General features: G+C 42.6%; 1 protein-coding gene across 1 annotated transcript; it reads left to right on the top strand.

The window, feature by feature from the left end:
* Positions 1-2465: 2465 nt before the first annotated feature.
* Positions 2466-17828, top strand: LOC116336410 (extracellular calcium-sensing receptor-like). Its single transcript, XM_031760284.2, has 13 exons — positions 2466-2630; positions 13722-13873; positions 14049-14290; positions 14408-14499; positions 14709-14888; positions 15020-15208; positions 15315-15534; positions 15628-15866; positions 16066-16275; positions 16378-16501; positions 16626-16819; positions 17045-17326; positions 17406-17828. Exons 1-13 carry the CDS (start codon positions 2466-2468, stop codon positions 17826-17828), a joined length of 2712 nt encoding a protein of 903 aa, XP_031616144.2.
* The last annotated feature ends 1269 nt before the right edge of the window (positions 17829-19097 follow it).

Raw genomic sequence — 19097 nt, 5'->3', positions numbered from 1 at the left:
CTCCAGGTGGCTTGTGTTCTGGAGGCAATGCAGCAGAGTGCGAATTCTAGCTCCTGTTTCACACGCTCTGTTTCTCTGTGGATGGAAACTAAGATAAACTAACTTGAGCTCAAGTCCTGAAAAGATTTACTTCCATGAATATTCCAATGAATAATTTTCAAGAGCATGCAAGGCACTTAGAGCTGGTTGGGGTGTCCACCACTGGGATCCGGTTCCTTCCTCTATGCATCCTCTAAGAATTCAATTTCCAATGTTAGAGAGCCCGTGATGTAAGATGTAGGTAGGATGGTTTCATCTTCGGGTTGGTTATCTGTGGAGGAGAACTGTCTGGATAAAGCATCTGGTTTAACGTTCCATGATCCGATTCTGTAGATAATGGAGAATATAAAGCAAGGAAAGAAAAGGGCCCACAGGACTTGTCATCCATTCATCCTCTCGGAAGTTTGCTGGCAAGGAAGAGTTTTATGGTTCGTCCAATCACTGCCCTAAGGCCAGTTTCCACTCAGCCAGTTTCCATTCTTCCAGCACCATCTTGATGACCAGGATATGTCCTTCAATGCACACATTAAACAAATATGTAGGAATGCTTTTTTCCATATGTGCAACATCTCTAAAATTAGAAATATCCTGTCTCAGAGTGATGCTGAAAAACTAGTTCATGCATTTATTACTTCTAGGCTGGACTACTGTAATTCATTATTAATTAATTATTATCAGGATGTCCTAAAAACTCCCTGAAAAGTCTTCAGTTAATCCACAATGCTGCAGCAAGAGTATCTTAATGACCTTTTATTACCATATCACCCCATTAGAGCACTTTGCTCTCGCACTGCAGGCTTACTTGTTTTTCCTAGAGTATTTAAAAGTAGAATGGGAGGGAGAGCCTTCAGTTTTCAGGCCCTTCTTCTGTGGAACCAGCTTCCAGTTTGGATTCGGGAGACAGACACTATCTCTACTCTAAGATTAGGCTTAAAACTTTCCTTTTTTCTAAAGCATATAATTAGGGCTGGATCAGGTGTCCCTAAATCCTCCCTTAGTTATGCTACAATAGGTGTAGACTGCTGGGGGGGTTCCCATGATGCATTGAGTATTTCCTTTTCAGTCACTTTTCTCACTCAACATGTGTAGACCTCTCTACTGAATCACACTTGTTATTAATCTCTGGCTCTCTTCCACAGCATGTCTTTCATCCTGTCTTCCTTCTTCAGCCCCAACCGGTCCCAGAAGATGGCCGCCCCTCCCTCTGCTGGAGGTTTCTTCCTGTTAAAAGGGAGTTTTTCTTTCCCACTGTCACCAAAGTGCTTGCTCATAGGGGGTCATATGATTGTGGGTTTTTTTTCTCCATACGTATTATTGCAGGGTCTACGTTACAATATAAAGCGCCTTGAGGTGACTGTTGTTGTGATTTGGCTCTCCCACTAATTGGCTTCTTTTCAGACAATTAAGAAACAAATGTACTTCCTCTATTAAGAAAGCTAAAGCAGAATGTCTTTTTTTTTTTTTTTTGGAGGAAGCTCGGAGTCAATTTAATCACCAGCACAAGAAATGTACAATCAGAAATTTCCGACATAAATACAAGCAATAAAGAAATTTTTAAAAGGGGAAAAGAAAATTGTGGATCTTTTTTTCCACTTTACATATTTATTCACAATGATTTTCTTCATTTTCTTAAAACAAAGAGAAAAAAAAAAAACACACCTTCAGAATTAGTTTCTGAAGCATAGCACCAAAATAGACATATTCAGAATATGTTTATTTTTTCTGTCACCACAGAGAAACTACATAATCCACAGAAGTTCTGGAAAATCATTAAGTCTCTTTCAGTGAGTAAAAGCTCACATGCTCTACCCACCTACGTTTTTAAAGATTCTGTTCCTGTTTATGATAGAAAGGAGATTATGAATTGCTTTAACAAGCACTTTATATCTCCCGGCTCTTTGTTTGACTCTCTAAATCCACTCTCTGTAAAATCCTGCACAAACTTTCCAGTGTACACTGGTCAGCCATTTAACTTTGTTCCTTTTTCTGTGCAGGAAGTCTGTAAAGCTCTTAAAGTGTTAGATCATAGAAAATCTTCAGGACCCAATTTACTAGATCCTTACTTCTTGAAGCTGGCAGCTGATTTTGTGGCAGAGCCTCTCACAACACTTTTCAACCTCAAACTGGATATGAATGAAATTCCCTCAGTAAGGAAATCAGCTTTTCCACGGCCGCGACAGCGATAATGTCCAGCCAACGGCCTGGAAAGTGGCCGGACAGGACGAGGAGGTGCAGGCCGGACAGGACGGAGGACGTGCAGGCCGGACAGGACGAGGGAGCCGCAGATGGTGGCGCTGCAGGCGACGAAGGCTGGACAGGTCCCTCAGACCCTCCAGCGGAGACAGAAGGCTGAACAGGCCCCTCGGACCCTCCAGCGGAGACAGAAGGCTGAACGGGCCCCTCGGACCCTTCAGTGGAGAAAGACCATGGCTGGAGCGGTTCTCCAGAACCCCCAGCCGGAACAGACGGCTGGACAAGCCCCTGGGTCCCTACAGCAGAGACAGACAAAGGCTGGTGCGGTTCTCCAGAACCCCCCGCGGGAACAACAGACGAAGGCCGAATGGGCCCCTCGGACCCTCCAGCAGGAACAGGTGGCTGGACAGGCTCCTCGGGCCCTCCAGCGGAGACAGGCTGCTGAACGGGCCTTCGGACTCTTCAGTGGAAGATGTGCAGCACCTGAAACTACAGATACTGGATGCCTGTGCTGGCATTTCTCCTGCGGTGTTGCTATCAGTGTGTGAAGAGTGGGAGAAGAGGGTTGCATTGACAATCCAACACAATGGGCAGCACATTGAACACATTTTATAAGTGGTCAGAAACTTGTAAATTTTTCTTGTGACATTACCAATAAGTTTGATGTGTCACATGGCCCTCTTCCTATTGAAAAATCAAAAGTTGTATCCAAGATGGCCGACTTCTAAATGGCCACCATGGTCACCACCCATCTTGAGGAGTTTGCCCCCTCACATATACTAATGTGCCACAAACAGGACTTTAATATCACCAACCATTCCCATGTTATTACGGTGTATCCATATAATTGGCCCACCCTGTATAATACAAAAATTACAATAAAATTCTCAACAACAAAAACAGCTGGTGAAAATATAATATGTAATATAATAAAATATAATATGTAAATGTAACAGTGTTAGAAAATAGCTTAATGAATTTCCTCAAAATTGATGTGCTTTGTGAATAGTTGGAGCCACCTGGTGGACAAATACCGCAACTGCAACTTTTAAGGTTCCAAATTGCTGCACAGCGCATGCCTCAGCAAAGGAAAATACTCCCAAGCTGGTGGTAGGTGCTTGTGAGCGATGCTGTTGTCAATTTTGTATGTGTATTAACAAAAACATTCTTATAGTGATAATTGTCAACATGTATTTTGATTGTAAGCAGTACTAGCATGTATCCTGAAAGTTACAGGCATTTTGATGCATGGGTAGTAACCAGTGTTGGGTAAGTTACTTTAAATTAGTAACTTAGTTACATTACTAGTTACTTCCATCAAAAGTAACTCTGATGAGCAGATGAGCTGCATCCAGGGCTGGACTGGGACAAAAAAATCGACCCGGGCATTTTGACTACAGACCGGCCCGCCATTATAGGAAAAATCATAAAGCCTTTGAATGAAAACAAACACTGTTGTGACAGTGATGTACACTGTCTTGATGGTATATATGTATCAATCTATCAATCGTTTGTTGTAAGACTCAGATAATTATTTATTAAAAGCTAGACATTTTAAATGAGAATAAGAATGAAAAGTATTTCTTTGTGCCCCCCTTTCCCTGTTAATGCCCTACCTGGTCCCCTGGCATCACTTTGCTAGATCCGCCCCTGCACAGTTACCAGCTGTCAGCTACATAGAAAAGGATCCTGGTGTTATTTGTCTCTCAGAAACAGTTCATAACTTCAACTCAGTCATGTGACCTAAAAGGTAAACCTGTTTCTCCATCACCTGTTCAGCTCCGATGATTCAGTAAGGACATCTCCTGGTTTCATCTTCATGTTTCCCTCTCACCACATATCCAAACCGATATCATGACGAGCAGCTTTTCCAGCTGTGGCTCCAGCAAACATCAGCTGATACTAGAAATTAATATTAAATAAATTCTAACAACAGCTGATCAAGCTTAAACGTGCTGCTCTTGTTTAACGCGACATCCGCTGGTTTCCTCTTTCTGGCGCAAAGTGGGCGATAAACAAACAAGAGAGAAAAGCCGATCAGCTGATCATTGATCAGTTTCACAATTGAAGTAGAAACAAGAGAGGGAGGGGAGAGAATGAGAGAAGAAGAGGCAGCTGACAGCGTAAACACAGAATAACTCCAGCTTTGTGTGTTTTTCATTGTAGCTGAAGTACGGGGCAAACTGTGTTCCTTTTCACCTCAATACGAAACGCATAATGTTTTCTCTGAATACGAGTGTTACACCGGGAGGCGCGGTGAGGGAAACATTAGACTTCACACTGTCTTAACTGAAGTAATTGCTTTATTATCTCTTGCCAATATCATGCACATACAGACAGCAACTTCTCAAAAATGGCCCCCAATCCATTTCCTGCTCCCTTTAAATACTCTAAAGACCACGCCTTCTCAATTCAGACTGGCCTATAAAGGAGCTACAATTGAGGCAGGCCTCCTCTTTACTGGAAAAACAAGATGGCCACCACAGAGGTAACCTGCAAAACACATTGTTACATGAATGCTTCCCAACAACGAGACGATTCCGTTTTTTAGGGCACAGTTGGCAATTCTAATAATTAATCTTATGAACAAAATAAAGTTCAACATCAGTAACATAGCACCCACACAGCTGCATAGAAACTCCGTCATGCTAGCTAGCACGCAGTACGCAAAAGTCAGCATAACGAAAATAAACTCCACCTAAACTTGGTTTATATCTGACCCAGATAGACTGCAGGTCATAACTTCTTACCTGAAGTTCCGTTCACCTCACACTCGGACGGGCGGCCGCTTCGGGTCTCTCCTCTTGCCTCCACTTTCTCTTATCCACCTGCTGGCCTCCACCACTTGCTAATGTTACTGAATCTGTGGAAGCTCCGCGATAGCCACCACACGAAGTAACGAATAACGAGCCTATCTAAATCCCAGTAACGAGTAACGCGTTCCTGATTTTGGCATAATAACTAGTTACCGTGCTCGTTACCACAATAATAACGTAGTTACTGTAACGCGTTACTTAATAACGCGTTAGTCCCTACACTGGTAGTAATTCACGAGTAGCATTTTTAGTTAGCATGCTAAGTGAGTACTCGTTAGGTAGTCGGGTGCTTTTTGACTTGCACTCAGCTCTAATGTTTCTCTATGAGATTTTAATTGTTCTAATTCTTGTTAACAGAACTGAATGTTGCAGTTGCTTTTCACACTGTTGATGACGACTGTGTGCTGTTTTCTTTGTACCAGGTAGGTACTGTTAAGTACAAGTTTTAGTTGATGCTGTTGTATAGGCAAAAAAAAAAAGATGAACAATGATAATTGTGTTATTATAGAAAAGCTGTTTTTATATGTTATTGTTGTTGTTGGTTAGGAAAAAGGAGATATAATGTCTCTCATCTCTCAGTTACCACAAGGAGAAAAATAAATAAATAATACTGCCACTATATGATCACAGGTTTGGTTACAGCTAGAACTTTTAAAGAAAGACTTTGTTGATGTTGTGTTGTATAAATATATATTAGTCATTTGTTAAGTGTTATGTTTGGAAAAAAAGGAAAATACTCCCAAGCTGGTGAACTGAATGTTGCAGTTGTTTTCCACACTGTTGATGACGACTGTGTGCTGTTTTCTTTGTACCAGTTGCCAGAATAAAGAGGGAGCCCAGAGTAAGGGAAAGTCCAGCATCGCAGTGCCGTTCTTTCTACATGGGCATATCACACCACTTGCACCATAGACTCACAGAACAGCAACAGCTACATAAACAACTTAACACCCCCCTAAAGCGTCAAGTCACATCACGTGACAGCGCAACATAAATCAAATCAAACATCTAAACACGGTGGGGGGGTGCAAAGTGTGCCTGCTCTGCGTTGACACAGGAGCGGCGAGTCCAGTGACCTGGCTGTTTCGTCTTTGTCGAAAGCCCAGCATTGCAAACAACAGCCGAACTTAAAGAATCGATCTCACCAGGCTAGTATTGATCCGATACCGATGCCAACTTGGTATCGATAGAATCGATATTTGGATCGATCTGCTCACCACTACCTCCCAGGCTTCTAGAGTTCTGATTGCCCAACATTACGTTTTTAGCGTTTACATGTGGACGAAGATATTTTTTCAAAACTGCACGTGTGGACGGGATTTTTTTAAAAACTCAAACGGAAAATCTCGGTTTTCAAAAATACCCGTGTACGTGTGGATGTAGCCTGAGTGCAGAGTTGAAAGCTGGGGTGGGGCTTTGTGTTGGGGTCTGACAGACACAGGCCGTCCAGTCGGTTCTATGCAGCAGACAGTCCCACAGTGGTGCTTGACGGATCGAGAAAGAAACACTTCTCTAACAGACTGAAACTTTACAATCAGGGAATGAGAAACAGGAGGAAACACAGCTGGGGAAAATTGGAGCTGAGGAGACTGAGAGAAGTAAAACAGGCTGTGTCCCAATTAAGAGACCGCACGCGTGAAGTACACATTTTGAGTGCGATTACGTCACCGCCACGCGACGACGGCTGTCCCAATTCGAAGTGTACTTCAAATGCATACTCCAAATGCGCCGTCGATTTCCCCAAATATCAAGCGTGGTCCGGTGCACGCTTCGTGGTCCCATATATCCCACAATTCATAGCGCGGCGGTGGGTGTGGATAATTTTGCCACAAAATAAGGCAGACGGCAGAAGGGAGCGGCCGAAGAGTGAACTGTCAAAAGTAAGTACTGAATATGATGTCACTTATTTATGTGCGAATGTTTAATAATGAAGAACATTAAAACATTAATGTTGGCCACATGTCGGCAAAGTTATGTGACATTAGTGATGTTTGTACTTTCAGCGTTAACTTGGTTTTAAAGCCTCTACTTCAAAATATATATATAGTTGACCTTAATCTTACAGAGAATGTGATGATTTTATGGATAATTAAAGTCAGTCATATATCCACAAACACAACAAGCTGAAAGTCAGTGAATGCTGCTCGGTTTGCAGTCCTGAATATCACGGCACAAGCGGGATCCACTGCACTGTTAATGTTAGCTATGTTATATTGCTGCCTCTGTTCGGTGGTGTCGAGCTAAACGGACTTTAACGTGTGTTTGAACGAGCTGACGGTTCACTCGTTAAGCTGAAAGAAAGATGCTTTAATCACAGGAGTCACACATGTGTCCACTGTACCATCTGGGAACTCTTCTTGTTTAGCACTCGTAATAATACAAACACGAAATCCTCCTTCTCTTGTGCTGTTTTGTAGCAGTGTGTACACCTGAGACTGTCACCTGTCTGTCTGTCTGTCCTGCACTCTCTCTCTTTCTTTCTCTCTGATTGTGGAATAAAAGTATGAACATGTATTTATAAGTTACACTTGTGTTTGAATCCTGCAGCTTATCGCACATTTGATTTCCATGTGTGACAACTGCAAGTGTCCAGAGTGAGGACAGACTGAGGGACCCACTGCTGCACATCATATGTGAGGCTTTGCACCCCTGATGATCCACCAGGACAAACTCAGCAGTGTGTGAAGAAGAGGAGGAGGAAGAGCCAGCAGCAGCTGACAGATGGAGAGAATAGACAAACTGTTCCCTGTTTGTGAAGGACTGCTAGGAAAGTTTAAAATAACTAATTGTCTGTCCTGAATCAGCCTTATTAGGTAATGTTCAAATAATTTTATCATTCCAGTGTTTTCAGTGTGTGAGAAAGTACTCACACAGTACTTCAAGTTAAACACTATGAAAGGCAGCAACAAGTTTAATGTTCAGAAACCTAAAGTATGTATCAGCAGCAGAATGGACCTAAAAATAAATGTTTGTTTCAGTTCTATGAAGCTTTGAGTATTTTGGATTAGTAGTACTGCTGTATTTGTTCCATCATATTGCTGTAATTGTTTATATGCTTTATATATTCTGAGGTAAGTTGATCTATAGCGTTAAATCATTTTCTATAAGGATGTTTTGTGTTTATATACTTTCTGCCCAGTTTGACCCATTTAGCAGAAGTCAGCCTGTTTAAGGCTCTGATATCTATTCTGTATGACTTAAAGCAGTTATGACATGGTCTGATTTTCTCACCCAATAAAGGAATATTTAATATATCAGTCTACTCTTCATTTTATCAGAAACAGTTTTCACAGCTCGTACATTTTGTTTTTACACATATATGTAAGCATTGAGCCAAATGTAATGCCAACATATTAAACGAACAATATTTGTCTCTTATGTATAATACATCTGTATATACACTGTCAAAGGTACTTGTCTTTGAGTGAAGATTTAAGGTGATAGGAAATATAAATAACTGCAACTTGAATATTTGACCCAGAGTTCAAGCTCACTGCTGTAATATATCCTGTAATATGTATGTATGTATATATATATATATATATATGTATATATATATATATATATATTTATATCTCATAATAATCTGACAATACATATAATATTGGCCATATTATTTACATTACCAAAGTGAGATGATTTTAGTCTCATGAACATCCATCCATCCATCCATCTTCATCCGCTTTATCCGAGGCCGGGTCGCGGGGGCAGCAGCCTAAGCAGAGAAGCCCAGACCTCCCTCTCCCCAGCCACCTCCTCCAGCTTATCCGGGGAACACCAAGGCGTTCCCAGGCCAGCCGAGCGATATAATCTCTCCAGCGTGTCCTGGGTCTGCCCTGGGCCTCCTCCCGGTGGGACATGCCCGAACACCTCACCCAGGAGGCGCCCAGGAGGCATCCTTATCAGATGCCCGAACCACCTCAACTGGCTCCTTTCGATGTGGAGGAGCAGCGGCTCTACTCTGAGCCCCTCCCGGATGGCCGAACTTCTCACCCTATCTCTAAGGGAGAGGCCAGCCACCCTTCGGAGGAAGCTCATTTCTGCCGCTTGTATCCGCGATCTCGTTCTTTTCGGTCACTACCCACAGCTCGTGGCCATAGGTGAGGGTAGGGACGTAGATCGACCGGTAAATTGAGAGCTTCGCTTTTTACACTCGGCTCCCTCTTCACCACGACGGACCGGTGCAGCGTCCGCATCACTGCAGCCGCAGCACCAATCCGTCTGTCGATCTCCGGCTCCCTTCTCCCATCACTCGCGAACAAGACCCCGAGATATTTGAACTCCTCCACTTGGGGCAGGAACTCATCCCCGACCCGGAGTGGGCACTCCACCCTTTTCCGGCTGAGAACCATGGCCTCAGATTTGGAGGTGCTGATCCTCATTCCCGCTGCTTCACACTCGGCTGCGAACCGCTCCAGTGCGAGCTGGAGGCCTCCACCTGATGAAGCCAACAGAACCACATCATCCGCAAAAAGCAGAGATGAGATTCTGAGGCCACCGGGCGAAAGCCCTCCGCCACTTGGCTGCGCCTAGAAATCCTGTCCATAAAATTATGAACAGAACCGGTGACAAAGGGCAGCCCTGGCGGAGCCCATCACCCACCGGGAACGAGTCCGACTTATTGCCGGCAATGCGAACCAAACTCTTGCAACGGTTGTATAGGGATCGAATGGCCCGTAGCAATGGGCCAGACACCCCATACTCCCGCAACACCTCCCACAGGACACCCCGAGGGACACGGTCGAATGCCTTCTCCAAGTCCACAAAACACATGTAGACTGGTTGGGGAAACTCCCATGCACCCTCGAGTATCCTCGAGAGGATAAAGAGCTGGTCCAGTGTTCCGCGACCAGGACGAAAACCGCATTGTTCCTCCTGTATCTGAGGTTCGACTAGCGGACGAACTCTCCTTTCCAGCACCCTGGCATAGACTTTCCCAGGGAGGCTGAGGAGTGTGATCCCCCTGTAGTTGGAACACACCCTCCGGTCTCCCTTCTTAAAGATGGGGACCACCACCCCGGTCTGCCAATCCAGGGGTACTGCCCCTGATCTCCACGCAACATTGTAGAGGCGTGTCAACCAGGACAGCCCTACAACGTCCAGAGCCTTCAGGAACTCGGGGCGGACCTCATCAACACCAGGGGCTCTGCCACCAAGGAGTTGTTTAACTGCCTCAGTGACCTCGCCCCGGAAATTGGCGGGTAATTCCCTCATCCCCAGACTCTGCTTCCTCCTCGGAAAAGCGTGTCAATGGGATTAAGGAGGTCCTCAGTATTCCTTCCACCGCCTGACAATTTTCTCAGTCGACGTCAGCAGCGCTCCGCCAGCACTATACACAGTGCAGGTAGAGCACCGCTTTCCCCTCCTGAGACGTCTGACGGTTTGCCAGAATCTCTTGAGGCAGTCCGAAAGTCTTTTTCCATGGCCTCTCCGAACTCCTCCCACACCCGAAGTTTTTGCTTCAGCTACTGCCCGAGCCGCATTCCGCTTGGCCTGTCGATACCTGTCGGCTGCCTCCGAGTCCCACAGGCTAACCAAGCCCGATGGGACTCCTTCTTCAGCCTGGTGGCTCCCTTCACCTCTGGTGTCCACCATTTGGTTCAGGGATTACCACCACGGCAGGCACCAATCACCTTGCGGCCGCAGCTCAATGCAGCAGCTTCGGCGATGGAGACGCTGAACATGGTCCATTCGGACTCAATGTCCCCAGTCTCCCTCGGAATGCTGTTGAAGCTCTGCCGGAGGTGTGCGTTGAAGATCTCGCGGACTGGGGCCTCTGCTAGACGTTCCCAGCACACCCTCACCACGCGTTTAGGTGCACGGGTCTGTCCAGCGTCCTCCCCGCCACCTGATCCAACTCACCACCAGGTGGTGATCAGTTGACAGCTCAGCCCCTCTCTTTACCCGAGTGTCCAGAACATATGGTCGCAGGTCTGGTGATACGATTACAAAATCGATCATCGACCTGCGGCCTAGAGCATCCTGGTGCCACGTGCACTTATGGACACTCTTATGTTCGAACAAGGTGTTCGTTATGGCCAAACTGTGATTTGCACAGAAGTCCAATAACAAAACACCGCCGGATTCAGATCAGGAGGCCGTTCCTCCCAATCACGCCCCTCCAGGTCTCGCTGTTGTTACCCACGTGAGCATTGAAGTCTCCCAGCAGGACAACAGAGTCTCCAGATGGGGCACCTTCCAGCAGCCCCCAGGGACTCTAAGAAGGCTGGGTACTCTGAACTGCCACTCGGCGCATAAGCGCAGATGACAGTCAGGACCCGTTCCCGACCCTAAGGCGCAGGGAACAAACCCTCTCATCCACCGGGAAAAACCCCAACGCACCGGCAGCAAGCCAAGGGATATTAGAATACCCACCCCAGCCCGCCGCCTCTCACCAGGGGCAACTCCAGACTGAGACAGAGTCCAGCCCCTCTCCAGGAGACTGGTTCCAGAGCCCAAGCCATGCGTGAGGTGAGCCCGACTATATCTAGTCGGTATCTCTCAACCTCACGCACTAACTCAGGCTCCTTCCCCACCAGAGAGGTGACATTCCATGTCCCTATTGCCAGTCTTGGCAGCCGGGGATCAGTCCGCCAGTGCCTCCGCTCCTGGCCGCCGCCCAGCACACAATGCACCCGACCCCTATGGCGCCTCCTGCGGGTGGTGGGCCTGCGGGAGGATGGGCCCATGTCTCCTCTTCGGGCTGTGCCCGGCCGGGCCCCATGGACTAAGGCCCGGCCACCAGACGCTCGCCCTCGGGCACCCTCCCCGGGCCTGGCTCCAGGGCGAGGCCCCGGTAACCCTATCCCGGGCAGGGTAAACTGTTCCCTCGATATTCTCTTCATAAGGGTCTTTCTCATGAACAACTGAACTGTACTGAACAGTCATTTTAAGATTAGTTAGTAAATAACAATTAGCTAATGTCTCATGAACAACATTAGCTAATTGTTATTTACTAACTAATCTTAAAATGACTGTTCAGTACAGAAATGAAGCCCAACTATCATGTTTTACAGTCCCGTGGTCTCAGCCTCAGATACTCAACTAATCAAAGTGAGGTCATGACAAAAATGAATGACCAACAAAACATTTTTTCTCCTTCATTTCTGTCAAACAATGCTGTATGTAACGTTTCTCGCGGTGAGTATCATGGTTGCTAGGCAACCTGAACAGCGCGACGAAGGCTAGACCGTCCCATTTCACAAGCCTCTCACTTCCGCACTTCTCGTACTTATAGTACGCACCGTACGTAGTACGCGTAGTGCGCATACTTCGGTCTCTTAATTGGGACACAGCCACAGAATACAATAACCTGAGACACTGACCTTCAAAATAAAACAGGAACTCACACATACAAAGAAACACAGACTTTATACAGAGGGAACACACAGGCAGGGATGACTAACACTAAACTGAGGAAGAACCGAACCGAACGAGCTAGAAACCGCAACTAGAATAAACAATAATAGAAAACACAAAACGCTGGGTCAAATAACCCAGGACCATGACAATGTTAGTGTGTGTACAAAAAAAGTGTATCAATAGTCCTCTAGCTATCAGTGTTATGGATATCTCCATTTTGTAAAGAACAAATAAAAAACAAAAATAAAAAAACAAAATACAGAATGAACAGCCTTTTTGTATCCATTATCTGCATTTTTTGTAATTCAAAGTTAAATTGATCCTCACCTTGGCTAATATTTTGTCAATTCACTAGTCTTGTCCCTGATTTGTCATCATTTAACCAATATGTGGCAATCAGTAACGCTGATAAATATCCACATAACTTTGCGTTGATCACGGATTGCAATAAATGATAAAGGAGCATACTAAGTTAAATGAGGTTGTTAAAGATGGTTGAACCTCTACATTCACAATGTAAGGGTTTTAGCTGGAACAGTTTTTCAAAGCCATAAAGTTAAATTAACATTCTTATATATTTATGGAATAAAGTTGTGACTCTTAATGACTTAAACATCCTTAAGCGTTTGATTATTTTGCATGAAATGTGCATTTGTACTCATATATTTTATCTCTTGATACCTCCATTAAAGTAATTGGGAACTGTAGTATTTTAGGGGAAGCTTTTCAGTCCAAATATGAAAATAATACATGATCACTACAGAAGTAATAAAGAGATCATTTTAAAAGATGGCCAAATACTATATGAGGCACACCTACATACACATCCTAACTCCACATCTTCTATCTGCAAGGCATAATGATCACTCATACTGTCGTGTCACGTCTTGAGAGGACTGATTTGGGAGTATATGTGTCGTCATGTTCACCTGCTCACCAAAAGGCCCTGCCTCTATATAAAGTACCCTGATCTGCAGTTCATCTACTTCCAAGGAGGAGGATGGATGTCAGCAGCCAACTGATGTTATAGCTGGTGTATGAAAATACACGTTTTTAAATTGTACAGTTTGTTATATTAGGGGCTTTAGTCTAATCTGATATTTTCATTCTAGGAATTGTTTATGGATACTGATTGAACTCATGAGAATAAACCAAATTGAGTGTACTGTACATTTTTAAATGTCTAGAACAGCTGCATCTATGTCTTGGTTTTCCTGGCTCTTCATTGTGTGGTCCAGGTCATCCCAATCTTTGCTACTTGTGTGGCTTGTGGGAAGAGAACTGGGAATCCGGAATGGACTTTTGTGTGATCAGATGTTGACATGTTCTCGTTGGGGTACACCAAGTAGCCAGGGTCTGTTTCAAGATGGAGATGTAATTATTGGTGGACTTTTTCCTCTTCACTATCAGCCTCCAGCTATAGACCATGACTTCACTCAGCTGCCACGCTACAATCCATGTACTGGGTAAAACTCTAAGTTACAGAGAATATTTTGATTACTGTAGAATGAGAGCATATATAGACACAACATAGGAGTAATTACTGTGTTTTGCTGGTTGATTTGTACTTGTAGTTTTACAGAAATTATTCAAACAAAATTCACTAATTTATATTTTATCATTTTATCTCCCCCCTCTCAGTTTAGAATATGTTCCACTGCAGTACATATATGCTATGGTGTTTGCACTGGAGGAAATCAATCATAGTACAATGCTCCTACCAGGAATCAAGCTGGGCTATCATATTTTTGACAGCTGTGGGCGCCCACCATGGGCTCTCCAGTCAGCACTGTCACTCGTTGGTGGAGACAACACCAGCTGCAACTCTACAAACCCTCCAGATTATTCTAGTGGGAATGGAGAAGAAATTAAAGACAGGAGGGGTAACTCATTCATTGATCAGAAAACATACAAAAATATCTGTCAGCAATTTTGCTTTCTACTTTTTCTATTCCTGCTACAAGATGTTGTTTGACTAAATCAATAATTTCTGTTTTCAGGTGGTCAATCTGTCCCCATGATTATTGGTGGTGCTTCATCCATAACAAGCCAAATACTCTCCACAGTGCTGGGGCCACTCTCCATACCTTTCGTGAGTTTTGTTTTGAATGCACCATAAAAACTGTATATGAGCTTTGTTGTTTGTTTTTAGATAAGTGGAGCCATCTTTTACTTGAATTTATATCTTTTACTTAAAGAAATATTCATGCTTTTTTATGACAGTGGAGATTTTTTTTAAACAGAAACAAAAACTTTATTAGATGCAGGTTTTGTGTGTGTGTGTGTGTATGTGTCTTTCAGATCAGCTATCTATCCACCTGTCCTTGTCTGAGTGACAGGCTCCAGTATCCAAATTTCTTCAGAACAATCCCAAGTGATATTTACCAAGCACGTGCTGTTGCCCAGCTTGTTATACGCTTCAACTGGACTTGGGTTGGAGCAGTTGTAGCAAACAATAACTATGGCTACATGGCAGTAAAGGTATTTGCATCTTTTATTTCAGTCATTTAGACTACTCAGCCATATCTCTAAAATATACAGTAATAAGTACATTATATAACGACATTTACAGTGTGATAATGTAATAGGCTTCTTTCACCTGTATATGTCAGGTATTTCAGGAGGAGATTCAGGAAGCAGGTGTCTGTCTGGCATTTGTAGAGACTCTCCAAAGGGAAAATATCATTAGTGATGCCAGACGAGCAGCCCTCACAATTCAAGCCTCTACTGCAAGGGTGATTTTGATCTTCACCTGGTATACAGATGTGAGGGAATTGTTCCTGCAACTTGCGAAACTGAATGTGAGAAGCTGTAATGCCTATCGCATATAATGCATGCTGAAAAAAAGTTAGAGATTATATTCAAAAACAAAATAAACTTTAAAATAATTTTCTTTTTGCTTATTAGGTGACTGATAGACAGTTTTTGGCCAGTGAGGCTTGGAGCACTAGTGGGGATCTGGTCCAAAATTCAATTACAAGCAAAGTGGCAAAAGGTGTTCTTGGTGTTGCCACTAGAAGTTCAGCTATACCTGGATTTGAAAGTTATCTCAGACATTTACACCCAATTCACCATCCAGATGATGAGTTCTTAAGAGAATTCTGGGAAGTGGAGTTTGGGTGTAGTCACAGGACCAGGCATCTTCATTTATATTCCTCCTCAATGCTCAGTTCTCCTGTCTCCGCACTAAAGTCTAGCCATAAATCAAATATTTTAACTTCAAATCCTCCTGTTATGTCTGATCATAAAGCTTCACTATCACTTTGCAATGGGTCAGAGTCTCTGAAAAAAGTGCAGAATCTCTTTACAGATGCATCCCAGCTAAGGGTGACATATAATGTCTACCTTGCTGTTTATGCTGCAGCCCATGCCCTCCACGGCCTTCTCTGCCCCATTAAAGACAGTTCTGAAAACAACATCTCCACCTGCTCCTCTCCAAAACAAATCAAGGCCACTGAGGTAAAGTAATCATGAATATCATCCTTTCCTTAAAAAATTAAATAAATATCCATGTTGCATTCTTTAGACACTGAACAGGGTTTTGGTCCGACCCATGAGTACCCACAATGCTGTAATTACAACATTTTCATATGTTTCAGTATTGCACTTATCATTGAACTCTAATAACTCTAGTTTCACGATTGTTATAATTTTACAGCTTTTGCAGCACTTGCAAGAAGTGAACTTCACCACACCACAAAATGAAACATTTTACTTTCAAGGAGCCGATATTCCAGCAAAGTATGACCTTGTTAACTGGCAGAAAACACCTGATGGGACTCTAAAAATTGCTTTGATTGGTCATGTGGATGGGTTTGCTCTCCATCTTAATGAATCAGCTATTCAGTGGATCACAGGATCCAGTCGGGTATTTTATATGAAAATAATGTAAACTGTAATTTGTGCATTTCTTGCTCTTAACTGGAATACACATATTGTGCTTAAAAATAAGTGTTGGCTTATTATTTAGGTGCCTATTTCGGTGTGCAGTGAGATCTGCCCCCCAGGGACCAGAAAGGTCAGCAGGAAAGGAGAACCTCTCTGCTGCTTTGACTGTATTCCATGTGCTGCAGGAGAGATAAGCAATAAAACTGGTAATGGAATTACAATCTAAACCCCTCCTTGTAAATCGATTTGATTTAAAGTCATGTACTTCTGCTGTTCTTGTTTGATTTTCCGTTCTCTTCTTCTTTCCTTGTCCACTCTTTTTACTGTTAGGTTCCCTTGACTGTGAGCGTTGTCCCCTAGAGCTCTGGTCTAATGCTAAACGTACTGCCTGCATCCCTCGCCAACTTGACTTTCTTGCCTTTAATGAGACTTTGGGAATTACTCTTACTACAGCAGCTGTGACCGGTGTCACTGTGACAACAGTTGTCTTTGTGGTTTTCCTTCATTACCGTCACACACCTGTGGTGAGAAAGAAATGTTCACAAAATTATAATGTACATTTTAAAGAAAACATCGTGTGCAGTTGGCAAGTGCAGTTTTTTTGTTGTTAGGTTTTACTTGATATCTCATGTCAGTTTTTTCTTCAGGATTAAATAATTGACAAAATATTAAAACAACAGAATTATTCCACATGTAGCTGATATTATCTGTGTCACTGCTTTTATAAAGCTGCACTTTCTTAATTTTAGGTGAGGGCTAACAATTCAGAGCTGAGTTTCCTGCTTCTTGTGTCAATCAAGCTCTGCTTCCTGTGCTCGCTCGTGTTCATTGGTCGTCCATCAGTCTGGTCTTGTCAGTTCCAGCAGGCAGCTTTTGGGATCAGCTTTGTGCTTTGTGTTTCCTGCCTCAAAGTCAAGACCATTGTGGTTCTGGCAGCATTTCGCTCAGCTCGGCCTGGTGCTGAAGCCTTGATTAGATGGTTTGGTCCAGGCCAACAGAGAGGAAGTGTCTGCCTTCTTACATGCATACAGGTCATACAGATGTTCTGTTTTGAATTTTTAAGTCTTTGTATTTTTACATCTGTCTAAAAACATTTTATTTTTCATATAGATTATCATCTGTACCATATGGCTGTCCCTCATTCCCCCCGTGCCTCGACAAGATCTGGGTTTTCAAGGGTCAAAGGTCACTCTGGAGTGTGCCATGGTTTCTGTGGTGGGATTTTGTCTGATTTTGGGCTACATTGGCCTGCTGGCCTGCACCAGTCTCATATTAGCCTTTTTTGCTAGGAAACTTCCTGATAATTTCAATGAGGCCAAACTTATCACTTTCAGTATGCTGATTTTCTGTGCTGTTTGGGTGGCTTTTGTGCCTGCTTACCTTAGCTCTCCTGGTAAATACACTGTTGCTGTGGAAGTTTTTGCCATCCTGGCTTCTAGCTATGGTTTACTTTTCTGTATTTTTGCTCCGAAGTGTTTCATCATTCTTTTGAGGCCTGAGAGAAACACCAAGAAATATATGATGGCCAGGTAGCAAAAGTAAATTAACAAAATATGACAAATATTCTTTATCTCTCTGTTTATCTATATCATCACTTAATCTTTATGTATTTATCTTTGTTTGTTGTTAAATTAATAGAAAAACCTTGATTCACTTTATTCAGAATTAAGAATGATCGTGCAAAGTTTTAATATATTATTGCAAATGTGTATACCGTACGACTGTAGTTTCATAGAAAAACCTTTGACGAAAACAAAACACCACCCATATTAACTTATCGTGTCAATGTGAAAACGGTTTACAGTTTTAATATAATATTGCTGTATCTGACATTAATTAATAAATGCATTTTAAAATCATTTTTAAGGAACTACTTACATGCTTTTATATGGTATAAAAATTAAATAATTCAATGTTTGACCTTACAATATGAACTACCATGAGATGGCTCTTTTTTAAATTGTAACTCACTGTAATTCAATTTCTTGGTAAAGATCAAACACAATTCACGTTTTAAGAGATGCTAAAAAGTTAAAAAAAAAAATGTTAAAAATGTAATTGTGGTTGTAAGGTGTAGGATTCTATATGATCTCTCTGGGAAGGCAAAATATGAAGCTGAAGAACCCTCTAGTAAAATGTTCAGATTGTGGAAGCAAAAGATACTCCACAGGTTGAATTTCCTTTTTACCCATTACCATCAGTATTTGCAGCTTCACAAACATAGCTACAGATCTCGTTTAGTAAATGTGTGTCTATGTTTAGGGAATTCTTAATTTGTGATAATTATTTCATACTCTCAGTACTCCAACTTGCCAGAATACCATTCAGAGAATTATTTAAGCTTCATGTCTAATTCACAAGAGACTAACGTAATCATTGAAACATCCATTCATATTACTGTAAAGATCGCAGTAAGCAATATTACCACAGAAGATGGTGTGTAAACCTGGAAGACATCTGTACAGAACTTCCTTGCACAATGCTTCATGTGTTACTGTGTTTTACATCATATACCACAAAAATGGCTGAAGCACAAAATTAAAGCTTAGTTTATCAAAGGAATTATAATTACATTTAACTTACATAATAGATAAATTTTGACAATGAAGTGTAACACAGTCAGTGCTTATATTTGAAAAGATTTATTTAAAAGAAAGACAAGAGGAAAAAGAGTAAATAACTCTATTATTTAGATTTCTCAAGTGGTTTTTAATATTTGCATTTATTGTTTTTATTAATATATTTTATTTTCAGATTTACTGCACAAAAAATAAATATGTTTTTAACATAAATTAAAACATT

The sequence above is a fragment of the Oreochromis aureus genome, linkage group 14, assembly GCF_013358895.1.
Source record: "Oreochromis aureus strain Israel breed Guangdong linkage group 14, ZZ_aureus, whole genome shotgun sequence".
NCBI classification, from domain to species: Eukaryota; Metazoa; Chordata; class Actinopteri; order Cichliformes; family Cichlidae; genus Oreochromis; species Oreochromis aureus.
This window is presented reverse-complemented; position numbering and strand designations above follow the sequence as displayed.